A 14,799-nucleotide genomic window follows, 5' to 3' on the forward strand; every position below is an offset into this window, starting at 1 on the left:
TGAATTCCCTTTGCCCCCTTCCTTATGCAGGGTCAGGTGGCCCTGAACTTGCCTGGGCCACGGTGAGGCAGCAGCCCCTCCTGAGTGCCAGGTGTTCTGGTGGTTAGTGCTATAGCCAGAGTTTTGAACAGTCTTTATCTTCCTCCAAGTCCTTATGAACCTCATCCATTTATGAGTTCATTTGTGTTATCTTCTGTTTGCCCTTTCCAAGGGCAGCCACTCCCTCATAGTGACTCATAGCTCAAGTTGCAGAACCACATGGCCTGTTTCTAACACTCACTCCACCACTTACCGGCTGTGTGACCTTGCGCTTTTTTCTTAAACTCTCTGTGCCTCACTTCCTTTCCTATAGAGTGAGGATAACAAGAGTACCTACCCTAGACAGGATTGAAGGTTTAAACCACTTAGGATGTGTGGGTGCTACAGAGAGCCTGCACTCAAGGTCATCTGTCTGCAGTCTTTCATCCCAGTACTATGTGTACTCTGGCTGTGTAGGGGCTTTTGTGCTTCATGCTGGGCATGGCAGACATTGGTCAGCTGCTGACCCAGATCTCTTGGCTTAGCACCAGTGGTGAGGCCAGGGAGGAACTAGGGAATGGGAAGAGGACAGCCCCAGGGGAATGTTCAGCCACTTCCTTTCGGGAGGGTCTCTTGGAGGGGATGGCACTAACAGGGAAGACAGAATTGGAGTCCACATTGTCTGAGCGCTGATGGCTGCTACCTCAGTCATGTTGCCTCACCTGGTTTCTCTTCTCTGTCTAGACCCATCTCACTCACCCCTCCACGAGGTTACCGGTAGAGGGAGCCTCTTGGAGGTGGGTGCAGTGGGTAAAGCAGTGAGGACAGTAAGCAGATGACTCAGTGAGGCAGAGTATATTAGTGAGGCTGTTGGTTCAGGTGCCATACAAAGGTGCCCCAACAGCCACAGCTGAAATAAGACAGAAGTGCATCTCCCTCTGAGCTGGTGCAGGAGGCCAGGCTCCTTTCATCACAGGTCCAACACCCACTATCACATTGCTGTTCCAGGCAGGGAAAGAGAGTACAGGGCACACTCCTGCCTTTTAAGGTACAGTCTTGGAGGTGCTCACATTCCATTGTCCAAAACTTAGTCATCTGGCTGTACCAGCTCCTAGGGAGATTGGAGAATGTGGTCTTCACCCTGAGAACCACTGCCAGCTATAGTGCAGGTGGGTGGAATATAACTAAAGTGAGAAGGGATGAGTGGATAGTCAGGGTGGACTCTCTGCCAGGCAAGTGTTATCCCTATTTACCAGATGCAAAAGCTGAGCCTCAGAGAGCAGTGACCAGCCTCAGCTGTTTAGTGTTAGGCTAAGCTGTGGCGGCTATCATGAGTAAGGGGCAGGCTCCTGACTGAGGTGGCCTTGACCTTCTTCCCTCACCCTGACCTCCAGCCAGCGGTACTGTATCTGTAACCCCGGGGTAGTGCGGCAGTTCCGGAACCCAGACACCATCTTCATCCTGGCCTTTGCCATCATCCTGCTCAACACGGACATGTACAGCCCCAACGTCAAGCCTGAGCGCAAAATGAAGCTGGAGGACTTCGTCAAGAACCTCCGAGGTGAGCTCTCCTTGCGCTGGGCTCAGAAGCACAGCCTCCCAGGTGTGGGGCTGAGAGGTGAATTCAACATAGCCTCACGCTGGGTGCAGGAGAACAAGGGAGCCAGGCTCCAGTGCACCCACTTCTTGGGCAGAAGGGCCTTCAGGGAGCGTTGATCCCAATAATGTGCAAATGCAGCACAAATTATCATAAAGGGCAAGTGCTGTCTTAAGGGTGCAGATAGTGGGGGTACAGATTGAGCAACGCATGCCTGAGTCTCTGGGTGCGGGGAGCCTTACTTCTGGAGGAAGTGATGTTTTTCGCTTGGTATGGATGCACAGGGGTTTGACAGGTTGAGGTGGAGGGAAGTTTCTTAAGAGAGAACAAAGGCCTGAGAAGGCAGCTTGTCACAGTGCCAGAGTGCTGAGCCAGACACAGGTTTACCAAAGTCTGGTTGGGAGGATGTGCAGGAGCATGGAATAGAGCCCAAGTGCTGGGAACCCTGAGGCCTCCAGCAGGCGGGGGCCAAATAGAGGGGCCAGCATACCCTGTCTCCCATCATTGCTGTGCCCTTCACAGCATCTGCCCCACCACTCCTCTCCTACATTCCATGTTCCTTTTAAAACTGACTTGCCTTGTTTTTGTTTCTTTAACTATACTTTTTAAAGCAACCTTATATCATCACTGTAAATGGGAAACCAGTAGCATTTGCCACACATAGGCAGTCATTATAAAAATGAATACAGTGAAAAGAAAGCACCACTGTTAATTCCAGCCAGAGCTGTTGCTGGCTGGGCCCTGAGGCTGAGACTGCCCTCTCTTCCTTAGCAGGTGGATCCATGTTAGATAGGTGCTGGTGAGATAGGCAGCAAGAAGGGAGGCCTTCTCCTGGCATCAAGTAGGGAAGGAATTGAAAAGAGAGCAGCTGTCTTCCAGGTGGCTCCATGTTAGCTGACAGCATGTCCCTCATGCACCTGGAGTACCTGGAAGGCAGAGTAGGAACTATGTTCCTCTTCTTGAGAAATTCCAGCTGTAGCAGGCTTGAGGTCCCCTTAGAAATGTTATCATATTTTTATAAAAGGAGAAAAAGCTGGTCTAAGTCAAGTCCAACTGTGAGCTTGTTGAGCCATTTATATTGTCTACTCTTCTCCTTTATTTATGTAAAACTTCTGTTCTGCAATCCCCTCTCTTGGGGCAAGATAATTCTCTCATGGAGGCTCTACGGGGCCCTCCCTGGGATTTGAACCTTCCTGATGTCCCCCTGGTGGTGGGCACCACCGTACTAGGATGTTGATAGCTATATGAGAAATAACAGGAGGAGCCAGAAATGATTAGCCCAGAGGACAGAAGACTCAGGGAAGGACAGGGCTGCTGAGTCAGATATTTGCCCTCTTGTCAGTGGCTTTGTGATTCGTATTCATCTTTACACCCAGCCATTTCATTAGTCTGGGAGACAGGGTGATGTTATCATCCCACTTCCCAGAGTAGGGGCTGAGCACCCTAAAACCAGTAGAGCGAGCTGCTGGTTCTATCTCCCTAGCTTGGGCTGTTCCTGCCAAATCACCTCTTTTTAATCCAGGGACTTGGAGGTGTTCTGCCCCATCTTCCTTGTGCTTTAGAAGGAATAACTAAGGCTCAGAGTGAGACAGGACTTGACCAGATCACACAGCAAGTGAGTATCAGAGGAGATAGGATCCTGATCTCCCAAAGCTAGGCTGGCACTGTGCCAGGCACATGTCTAGCTTGTTTATTTTAGAGGTTCCCTCCTCCCCCCCGTGCACACACACAACTGGACACACATTTTCTCCAGAATCACTCACTCCAGTTTCCCCAGTGGGGGTTCAAGGATAGGTAGAAGAGGAATAGCTCACCAGCATGGGAGCCAAATGAGCAGTATTTTCTTTTTATTGTTTTTGTTTAAAAAATTTTTAATGTATATTTTTTAAATTGGGTATTATCTTCACATAGTTCCAAAGCCAGAAAGTAATACAACCCAGAAATCATGCTCCTTTGTTTTTACCCAAATGAGTTGAAAATGTACATCCACACAAAAACCTGCACACAGATGTTTTTAGCAGTTTTTTCATAATTGCCAGAACTGGAAGCAACCAAGACATCCTTCAGTAGGTGAATGGATAAATAAACTGGTATATCTAGACAATGAGATATTATTCAGCGCTAAAAGAGATGAGCTACCAAGCCATGAAGAGACATGGAACCATAAATGCATATAACTAAGTGAAAGAAGCCAATCTGAAAAGGCTACATACTGTATGATCCCAACTATATGACATAATGGAAAAGGCAAAACTATGGAGACAATAAAAAGATTAATGGTTGCCATGGGTGGTAGAGAGGGAGGGATGAATATGTGGAGCACAGAAGAGTTTAAGGGCAGGGAAAATACTCCCTGTATGATAGATGAATGCAGGTCTTTATACATTTGTCATAGAAAGTACAACAGCAAGAGTGAACCCTAAGGTAAACTCTGGACTTTGGGTGATTACGAGGTGTCAGTATAGGTTCATCATTTGTAACAAATGAACCACTTGGGTTGGAGAGGTTGATAATGGGGGAGGCCGATGCGGAAGCAGAGAGTATATGGGAAATCTCTGTACTTTCCCCCAAATTTTTCTGTGAACTTCATTCTGCTCTAAAAATAAATTAAGTTTTAAAACCCCCAGAAGATATAAAAGGTCCATAGCAGAGCCTTCCACCCTTGCCATCTGCCTGGCCATACTTTCCACCCCTAGAGGTCATCAGTGTTTAGTTCCTGAAGTCCCACTCAAAATTCCTCTATTCAAGCAAGTACAGACTTCCATGATTGGTTTTACCTTCTTCTATATTTACTTTTTTTTTTTTTCATTTAATAAATCCAAGAGATCCCAGACAAGAAAAAGTAAAGGAATTCATCACCACCAAACCAATATTACAGGAAATGTTAGAGGGACTTCTTGAAGGAGGAGAAAAAAGATTAAAAATATGAATAATAAAAGGGCAATATGAATAATAAAAGGGCACTTATGTGTCAATAATTAAAAGATTAAAAATATGAATAATAAAAGGGCACTTATGTGTCAATAATTACTTTAAATATTAAATGGACTAAAGCTCCAATCAAAAGACATAAGGGTGACTGAATGGATAAGAAAACAAGACCCTTATATACTTTGCCTACAAGAGACTCACATCAGATTGAAAGATACGCACAGACCGAAAGTAAAGGGATGAAAAAAATTAAAAGATACATGCACTCCTACATTCACTGCAGCATTATTTACGATAGCCAAGATATTAAAGCAACCTAAGTGCCCATCAGTAGATGATTGGATAAAGAAGATGTGGTACATATATACAATGGAATATTACTCGGCCATAAAAAAGAATGAAATCTTACCACTTTCAACAACATGGATGGACCTACAGGGTATTATGCTAAGTGAAATAAGTTAAAGAAAGAAATACCATATGATTTCACTTATATGTGGAATCTTAAAAACAAAACAGAAACAGACTCATAGAAATAGAGAACAAACTGATGGTTGCCAGGTTGGGGGTGGGGGTTTGGAGAGGCTAGGTGAAAAAGATGAGGGATTAAGAACAAATTGCCAGTTGTAAAAATAGTCATGAGGATGTAAAGTACAGCATAGGGAATATAGTCAATAATGACTATGGTGTCAGGTGTACTAGATTTATTGGGGGATTCACTTTGTAAGTTATATAAATGTCTAACCACTATGCTGTATACCTAAAACTAACATAAATTGTATGCCAACTGTAATTGAAAAATAAATTTTTTTTAAAATCCAATAGAATGCTTTTATGTTGGTTTGCTGTGGTCTTTATTGCTGCTTGCAGGTGCATAGTACTCTGTTGTGCCAGTGTGTGATGATTGGTTGACCAGTCCTCTGTTGATGGGTAAATGGGTTACTTCCGGTTTTCTCCTATTTGGAAATAATGCTGCAGTGAATAACCTTGTATGTGTATCCTGTCCCATGGGATAAATTCCCCCAATGTAATCAGTGGGCCAGAGGGTATTTGAATTTATAATTGTGACAGTGCCAAATTGCCCACCATTTCACCATCCCACCTGCAGTCTATGGGATGCCCCTCCCATAGCCTCATTAATAGTGTGTGTTATCAAACCATGAGCCAGTCTGAGGCCTGAGGATGGATATGGGTTTGAGTTTCTTTACTCACAGCAATTCTGAGGGTGGTATAGCAGAAAGGGTGTGCATTTGTCAGGGCATCCGGGTTCGAGTCCTGGCCTCCAGCTTCTGCCCACATGATGTGGGACAACAGCTGGCAAAACTGCTCAGACACACTGAGCTCTCATTTTGTGGAGCATGCCATGAGCTGCTCACACTTCCTCAGAAAGACTGAGTCACAAGGTTAACAAGGGATGAAGTGAGGACTTGGGCCCAGGTCCATTGGAGTCTGAACTCACAAACGCTGTCTACACAGCCTCCCCTCACTCAAACCCCAACCCCATGCTTGGGCCTGGGCTTTTCTATCTGTGGAACAGGAATGGTTATGCCCACCCCACGGGGCTGTGGTCAGGATCTGCAAGGTAATATTTATCAAGCTCTCTGAGCAGCCCCCCTACACTAGTCCAGGTGGCTGTGTTGGCCTTGTCCCTGGTGGAAGGATTCTGAGGAATCTGTGGATGACTGAGGATGTTCAGTAGCTGTGGGTCTGGAAGGTCTGTGGTTCTATTGGGACTGATGAAAAGGATTGCTGTTCTGATTTGGTTTTAAAAATGGTAACTCAGGGTGAGCTTGGGGCTGAATACCTGGCTGCTGTCTCCTACCCAGGGGTGGATGATGGTGAAGACATTCCCCGGGAGATGCTGATCGGGATCTATGAGCGGATCCGCAAGCGAGAGCTGAAGACCAATGAGGACCACGTATCCCAGGTGCAGAAGGTGGAGAAGCTCATCGTGGGGAAGAAGCCGGTATGTGGTGGCTCTGTGTCCCAGGGCAGCAGCTGGCAGGTGCGGGGATCCTCACCAACCGTTTCCAACCCTCTCAGTTTGACCCCAGACCTGCTGGTTGCTTTGATTCAAGTGGCTTCTAATATTTGGGACTAATGAACCTTTGCTCTGGGTTAAAATCGAAGAGAACCTAAGGCGCTTAACAAACCAACAGGCAGAATTGTACAGTGGTTCCTTGGTGACCTGAGAATGCCCTCAGAGCCCCCTCAGAGCCTGCTAACAGTAGGTCCTCCCCCATTTACCCCCTGGAGTGTGGCTGGACTGAGCTAAAGAAAGGTGCTGTGGGAGAGACATTGCTTCTTTGACTTTGCATTGCCTGTTAGTTCCCTTAGGGTGGGGTGTATCTTTTAGAACATTGATATCTTTTTTCTTTGTTTACTGTTTCCCCATGTAGATTGGATCCCTGCATCATGGGCTTGGCTGTGTGAGTATCCCTCTGCTTTCACATTCCAGCTAATATCCCACCCTGGGGGTGCCCAGCATGATCATATTTCCTGGCTCCCAGATCCACAGGTCTGGCTGCTTGAGTTAATTTCTGGGGCAATAAGAAATTTAGTTTTCATAATTATCCCAGCCTCGAACCTCTGCAGGCCCAGAGTTCATGGCCACACGGGGAGGGCTGTGCTGTTAGGCTCTGAAAGCAGATAGTCTCCTTTCCTCTTGTCTGAGTCTAACTGAGCTCAGAGACCAAGGCTTGTACCCAGACCTCAAGATACTGCACCTGAAACAAATGATCTTGGTGTGCAATGGAGGGTCTTCTCCTTCCTTGCCCAGCCCATGCTCTGCCCACAACAACTTGCTCATGCATCAGGACCCTTTACACTTCCACAACCTTGAGGAAGTTTGTCTGCACACCCCTGGAGCACACATATATATGGCTAACCTGGCAGTCCCTTGACACATCCCTCGTGTGTCTTTACCCATCACTGGCCAGCCAAGCCAGGCTCACAAACCCCTCTAATTGCCCTCCTCTTCCCAGTTTCCCCTAGAGACCAAGACAACTGGATACTTCCATGACCTGCCCTCACTCACCTCTCTAGCCCCACATTTCACCATCTTTCTTTTGTACTTTTGCTCCAAACAGCATTGCTCCCTGAGCATGCCAGGCTGGGCCATACATTTCCCTCCCCTCTTCTTGTCTTCCTGATGCACTGAGCTTGGGTGCCCTCTACCAGGGTGCCCCTAGCAGAATTAACACTCTCTGGCTCCAACCATGCTTACCTGCTGGGGGTCTTATCCAGGCGTGTGCTATCTGTCTCCTTACTAACTTATCTGTCTCCTGCATGGTAAGCCTGGGAACTCCCAGAGCCATGACTGGGCTTCCCTGATGGTTTGTCACACCAGGCCTTGAGAACAGCTTGGGCTGCGAGGTGGGGACTCTTTGAACTCAAGGCAAGTGTGTAGAGCAGAGGATCAGGTCAGGTCCCACAGCATTGACTGCTGGTTCAAGAGTTTGGACAGGGTCTTTCAGGCTGCAGAAGCATCATAATCCTTTAGGAGTAGAAAATCTCCCAAGTTTCTGCAGTTAGCTGGTTGTGTGGCTGAGGCAAGTTGCTCAACCTCTCTGTGCCTCAGTTTCTTCGTCTAGAGTAGACTATCTCTGGAAAAATGTTTGCAGGTTTAATGGGCACTTTGTGGGGACTCAGAAAATATGCATTCCTCTCTGGCTAGAGGTTCACATGTGAGCATGTTGCTCCAAGAAATCTGATACCTGCCTAAAAGAATTGAAGGGACATCTTACAAGAAGGGAGGTATTTACCATGGTCCTGCAGGAGAGTTCCTGAGAACAGATTGAGAAAATTGATACAAGCCAAAAAATACATTTCATTCTGCATGGTTTACAAGATAAGGCATTTTTGAACAAAAGGCCCAAGGGCTGGGTTTCTAGCACACAGGCTAGTCCTGTGCTGCCCAGCCCTCAGAGGAGGGTCAGGTGGCTGAGGGCTGCTTTTTCCCTCCCTGCACAGGTGCTCTCTCTGCCTCACCGGCGTCTGGTCTGCTACTGCCGGCTCTTCGAGGTTCCAGACCCAAATAAGCCCCAGAAACTCGGACTGCACCAGCGAGAAATCTTCCTTTTTAACGACCTTCTGGTGGTATGTGGTGCCCCACTGGGTGTCATGACTGAGAGTTGCAGTGCAAGGAGACCTGGCTATGTGCCTTGAGCATGAGAAAATGCACACATAGCTGTAGGGTAGAGGTGAGGGGTAGAGTTCTCCCATGTCTTTGGGTTACCGAGGGCAGAATCCAACTCAAACTGCTGCTGATGAAAACAGGGCTTCATTGGCTCATGTAAAAGTCCAGAGGGGGATTTGGAGCCCTAGCTGTGGCAGGTTCCAGAGGCTTAGACTTGTTAGCAGGACTCCTTTTTATGTTTTGTCTCTTAGCTGCATAGGCTCTTCCTCTGCATGGGCTCCCTTCGCAGGGAGGCTCCATCGGAGAAAGGAAAGTCAGCCTCAACATCTCCAGGCTTAATTCTGTCCCCTTGGCCACCAGTGGGATTCTCTTCCTAAGAATCCAAGCAAAGGTCTCATTTCCTGTGCCTGAGCCTGAGTTAGTCACAGCCTCAGGACTAATGGACTGAGGGTGGCAGAGAGATAGGGAGACTGAGGAGCTCTAGCCCAAAAAATGGCAGCACAGTTGCGAGCCAGTAGGGGTGAAGATGCCCCTGCAGAGAGCAGGAGGAACATGTTCTTGGATCTCTATCTTTCCTGCATGCCACAGACTTTCTTGCCAGAGGCCCCTGTCCCCAGTTCCCACCTGTTTGAGAATAAGTTACTCTTCTCTGATTCCTGAGATCATAATCCAGATAATGTGGGTTCAAATCCTTTATTAAGCATCCCTTTTAAGCAAGTCACTTCAGATCTCTGATTCTCAGTTTCCACTATAAAATTAATCTCTCAAAAGGTTACAGTGGTCAGATGGACATAAGACCCTTGCACAGTGCCCTCGATATCACATGAGATAATATGCCTTATACCTTTCTGCTGGGTTTGAAGCGCTTTGTAGCCAGCCAGAATGGCACCAGGGTCTCACAGGAACAGAAAACAGTATCCACATCCAGGCATGAATGTACATATGTTCCTCCCTGTGTCAGCTCTTCCCTTCCACAAGGGTCTCCTGACCTCTGAACTGCAGAGTAATTCTCACACAGGAGAACATTGCCAAATCCATTTATAATCCTGAACTCCCTGAGCTGCTCCGGGGCAGTGAAGATGATGTGACTTAGCCTTTGTTTCTGGCCGCCCCTAGGTCACCAAGATCTTCCAGAAGAAGAAGAACTCAGTGACGTACAGCTTCCGACAGTCCTTCTCCCTGTATGGCATGCAGGTCCTGCTTTTCGAGAACCAGTGTAAGTCTATCCTGCAGTCCTGCCTTGGCCTAGATGTGTATGTGCTGGAGCACTTGTCCACACATGGCTATGACCGTCACACAGCTCTAACTTCATAGTCAGGAAGCACTCTTTTTCCCATTCTCTCTCCTTCCTCTTTCTGCCATCAATGACAGAAGCCCAGGGTGGCTTCTCCTATGCTCTCTTTGTCTAATAAGCAGCAATAATTAGGAAGAATTTAATAACCTTATACATAGTGCTCATTGAATTTACTTTTACTGTTATTTCTTGCAGGTGATAAGATTTTTTAATTTAGGGCAGAGTGAATTTATTTAAATAAAATATTGATAAGAAAGCATGAAGTAAATGGCATAGATGATATGCAAATATGGCCAAACAGTTGAAGGTAATACTGGAGGGACTGTACAGGTCCAGGGCTGAGCCCTGGAGCTGACAGCCAGGGTTCAAATCCTAGCTCTTGCAGTTAGTAGCTGTGTGGCCTGGCTGCTTAACCTCTTTGGGCTACGTTCCCTTTGTCTATAAAATAGGTGTTGCCAGTGCCTGCCTCACAGCATTAGATACCTGTAAAGCATTCCTGGCACAGAGGAAGTGCTTGGTCAGGATTCATTCTTAGGTACAATTGGAAGGCCTTCTTTGGGTGTGAGTGGGTCATGGGAGCCCTGGGATTTTGGAAGGGAACTGGCTGCTGCCTAGGACACTCACACTTTGTAGGCTACTCCTTTTTCTTTGCAGACTACCCCAATGGCATCCGGCTCACGTCTGCAGTCCCTGGAACCGACATAAAAGTATTAATAAACTTTAATGCTCCCAATCCTCAAGACCGAAAGAAATTCACTGATGACCTACGGGAGTCCATCGCGGAGGTGCAGGAGATGGAGAAGCACAGAATAGAATGTAAGTTGCAGACCTCCTGGGGAGGAAGAGCCATGACCTTGGCATCTTTCGGACACAGGCGTTGGCTTCTATATGGTGGCAGTAACTCTGAGAGCCCGCAGAAATGAGATTCACCAGTCTTTTCAGGTCTTCCCACAGCCATGTGACCAGCAGCCCATATGCCAAGGTCACAGGAGATGATACAGAGAGGGAAGGGGATGGCAGAGGCCTCCTGGTGAGAGCCAGGGCTTCAGAGACCCAGGCCCATCCTGCTTGTGATACCACGTCGCATGCTCTAAGTACAGGTCCCTGGCAACCCCATGAGACAAAAACTCCTGGAGCTGAGCTCTTTGCACTTCAGTGTCATTATTTATTTGCCTTCCAAATCAGGGCCCTACAGATTGATGAGGTTACAGCCAAGCCCATCACCTGGGTTCTGTTAGAGCCCATTATAACCCTTGCCTCTCCTGGCTCCAAGCTTCACTGCCAGGAGGCTCAGGTGTTTCTCCCTCTGGCACCTCCATGCAAGGCCAGTTAACTCTTGCTCATCTCCAAACCCAGGCAACTCTGTCTCCTCTGACCCTCAAGCCTAGAAAGTAACTGTGTTTCCTGTGGATTACAAAGCACTCTGACCTCTCCAACCTCCTTTCTGGGGTCTCCTTTTGGCTCCCTTTTATTGAAGATAGCCAGCCATTACATCTTCTTTTTCCTAAGACAACCATGCTCCTTACGTTTCCCCCATTCCAAGCAGATGGAGACTCAGTACAGTGCCAACCTTGAACAGAGGATGGTGGTTTTCTGCATTTCCTCCTGGCATAGGTCCTGGCTCTGTCTGCCATCCCACTCCCTGCTGCCCTCTCCTGGCTAAACATGCTTCTCTCACTGAGCCCTTGCCCCTCTATTTCAGCGGAGCTTGAGAAGCAGAAAGGCGTTGTGCGGCCCAGCATGTCCCAGTGCTCCAGTCTCAAAAAGGAGTCGGGCAACGGGACGCTGAACCGGGCCTGCCTGGATGACAGCTATGCCAGCAGTGAGGGCCTCAAGCGCAGCGCCCTCAGCAGCTCCCTGAGGGACCTCTCGGAAGCAGGTAAAAGCTGGGCCTAGGACCACCTTCCTAGCCTAATGGATGCAGGACTCAGACCAGGCATGCCAGCAGTTGGGGCATGAATTCTGTGCCGGAAAGGGACCGCGGTGGTGGCCAGCAATAGAGGGCTCAGACTATTGGGTTCCTTACAACCACCCCCAAATCATAGTATCATATGACCAAACAGAGAGGACATCCCGAAAAGGCAAAAGAGAACAGGACCGATTGTCAAAGGCAGAATGGCAGGAAGGTTACCCCCATTCATTCTTTCTTCTAGAGGTTTTATTTATTCTTTTATTTTCTGAAAATTGCTTTCGCGAAGAGTGAGCTAGGCCCACTGATGGATGTGTCCCATTTACTCTGTGCTGCTGCATCCTTGTGTTTTATGCTGATGAATGAAATAGAGTAAAGCCCTCTAAACTGTGTCTGGAAACCCCCACTCCCACTGTCCCTGGTCTTGCTTTTTCCCCAGAGGTCTCCTTTCATGGGAAACCCAGGCCTCCGTTCAGCCCAGAATCGGTTCCAGGGACTCTATTCAGCCCTGGGAGTCGAGAAAGCCCTGGTGGAAACTGAGTTTTGTTGTTCTTTGTGTGTTTAATTTGTGTGTGTTTCTGCGTGTTTAATTTGCTTCCAGTTTCTTAACCCCCAAGCAAGTAGCACACCTCAAGCCTCCCAGATTTCTCAGGGCAGAGGCAGGGTACACCTGGAGCATCAGGGTGCTGCGGGCTTCTGCCATCAACTGTACAGGTGAAGGAGGGAGGTACGGGAGCAGACCTAACTGACTATCTGTGAGCTCTGCTCCAGCCTGCTTTGCCTGCTGGCTCTGTCAGAGAAGCTGTGGAGTGAGGGAATGCACCCTGGCAACCCCTCAGTCTTCCGCTAGTTGTGTATACCTGGTCATTTTATCCCAGGAAGAGGCTCAGGGCCTGTGGTGAAGCAGGGGTTGCAGTGCATTGTTGCACAGTGGGCATGGGGCTATGCCCAGTACTGTAGGCTCCCAGGACTCTGGGCTCTACCTGCCTTGAGGCCCCAGGTGTCCTGGCCCCAGGAACCCCTGATTTATTGGGGGAGACCCTATTGGGTCGAGATCAGGCTTCTCTCCAGTGGCCCAGCAGTCCCCTTCCCACCTAGGGGCTTGCCTATCTCCCCTGCCTCAGGTATCACCAAGTGGCCAGCTCTGGGCCCATGTAAGAGAGCCTACTTATGTCCCCATCTTGTACCTGCCTTGCCAGCAGCTCTGCCTCTCTTTGTTTGGCTTATTCATTTCCCAGAATTTTTTTCTTTTTTCTTTCTTTCTTTTTTTTTCTTTTTTTTTTTAATTTGGATTTTTTCCTTTTTATTTTTTTTTTGTCTTGTCATTTTTTTTTTCCTTCATAGTGAAAATCAGAAATCCATTGCCAACATGAGGCTTAACCCAGGGTTTCTCAACCCCAGTCCCATTGACATTTTGTGCCTAATAATTCCTTGCTGTGGGGACTGTCCTGAGCGGGAAGTTCAGCAGCATCCTTGGCCTCTGTCTTCCATTCATGACAATTAGTAATGTCTCCAGAAATTGCCAGATATTGTCTAGAGAGCAAAGTCACCCTTGGTTGAGAAGCATTGGTTTTCCCTGTGGCTTGTTAAACTCAGCTAAACATAACAGTACTGCCATGAGCCTCTGCAGGCTGGGAGCATGGGGCCTGTGTTTGAGTTTGTGCAGTGGAGCAGGCTCTGGCCTCTGTTATCTGGAGGGCTGGGGGCCCTGTCTAACCTCCTCATGTAGCAGTGGCTCTGTTAGAACTGAAGTTTTCAGCATGTCCAGACACACTCAGTACGGTCCTGGTAGTCAGGACCTCAGTGGTCCACTCTCTGAGAGAGCTTAGGGGGTCAGACAGAGCCACACGCCCAGGCATATGGCCATGTGAGGGATGGAACTCCAGGGTTTGGCTGATTTCCATTTATTATTTCTATTGCCACTGTCACTTGGGGATTCTGAGCTGAGAAGGACTCTAGAGATTATGTCCTCTCAGGGACCAAAGCCACACTGAAAAGAATCCCCAGGAAAGAAAATCCCCTACCCCCAGGAAGGTTAGAGAGTGAGATGAGGTGGGTCTTTGAGTTCTGGTAGCTGCCAAGGCCCCAGACTGTGTACAGGACACCTGTGGCTTCCAGAGGGAGACACTCCAATGTCAGTAGCCTTTTCAGAAGATGCTGGACTCGGCAGCTGAAGGTGCGGAATTAGGTGCTCTGGACTAAGTTGGGGCAAAGCTCTCCAGAGGCAACATCAATCCCACCTACCATGACTTTCACTGAGATGAGCTTGTCGAGAAGATGCTCAGTGCTTGGCAAGTCATCACTCCCAGAGCAACTGCCCCAGATCTGCACTCATACATCCCTCCAGGAGAAAACACACCAGGAAATTGTCCTCAGTCCTCCATGAACCTTGGGGACCCAGTAGGCAGTCATGGCCTAGGAAGAAGCCTGGTAGCAGATACCTCCAGGAGCCCCTGACATTCTGAGAAGTAGAGGAAGGGGCCTGAGTAAGCTCCAGCTTCCTACTGAGCTGTGAGGCCTCACTACATGTCTCTCCACATGGTCTTCCTGCATCTAGGGCCCTGTACTCATTTCAGTGGTACCAGAGCTCTGTTGGCCTGAGATCAGGACTAGCAAGGACCATGGATACAGGTGTGACTGAGCCTTACTTAGCCGCTGCCCCAGATCAGTCAAGTCATAGTGGACACTATCTGTGGGCCCCCAAGGTCATCCTGTCTCTCCCTGGCTGAGCTGCCCAATACCAGTCCCCATGGGGATATCTCTTTCCTGAACCCATCATTGTCCCAGAAACAGCTGGAGACCTACTGTGTCCTGCACCAGGGCAGCCCGGTCTGGGGAGACTTGGCAGCTATGGGTGACCAGTTTCCAAAGCAGCACCTGCTGTCCCAAGACAGGTACTCTGCACACAAAAT

At 48.3% G+C, this 14,799-nt stretch overlaps 1 protein-coding gene across 10 annotated transcripts in view; it reads left to right on the forward strand.

The window, feature by feature from the left end:
- IQSEC1 (IQ motif and Sec7 domain 1) overlaps positions 1-14,799 on the forward strand; it is a 117,208-nt gene that overhangs the window by 93,506 nt on the left and 8,903 nt on the right. For 7 of the 10 annotated variants that reach the window (XM_011364469.2, XM_011364473.2, XM_011364474.2 and 4 more), the window contains 7 exons: positions 1,413-1,579; positions 6,373-6,512; positions 6,946-6,975; positions 8,519-8,644; positions 9,801-9,900; positions 10,612-10,794; positions 11,681-11,857. In XM_011364469.2, coding sequence (XP_011362771.1) covers positions 1,413-1,579; positions 6,373-6,512; positions 6,946-6,975; positions 8,519-8,644; positions 9,801-9,900; positions 10,612-10,794; positions 11,681-11,857 — 923 coding nt within the window. The remainder of the gene's footprint in view (positions 1-1,412; positions 1,580-6,372; positions 6,513-6,945; positions 6,976-8,518; positions 8,645-9,800; positions 9,901-10,611; positions 10,795-11,680; positions 11,858-14,799) is intronic. The other 3 variants (XM_011364471.2, XM_011364475.2, XM_011364472.2) reach the window with 1 other exon arrangement.

The sequence above is a fragment of the Pteropus vampyrus genome, unplaced genomic scaffold, assembly GCF_000151845.1.
Source record: "Pteropus vampyrus isolate Shadow unplaced genomic scaffold, Pvam_2.0 Scaffold97, whole genome shotgun sequence".
Classification (NCBI taxonomy): domain Eukaryota; kingdom Metazoa; phylum Chordata; class Mammalia; order Chiroptera; family Pteropodidae; genus Pteropus; species Pteropus vampyrus.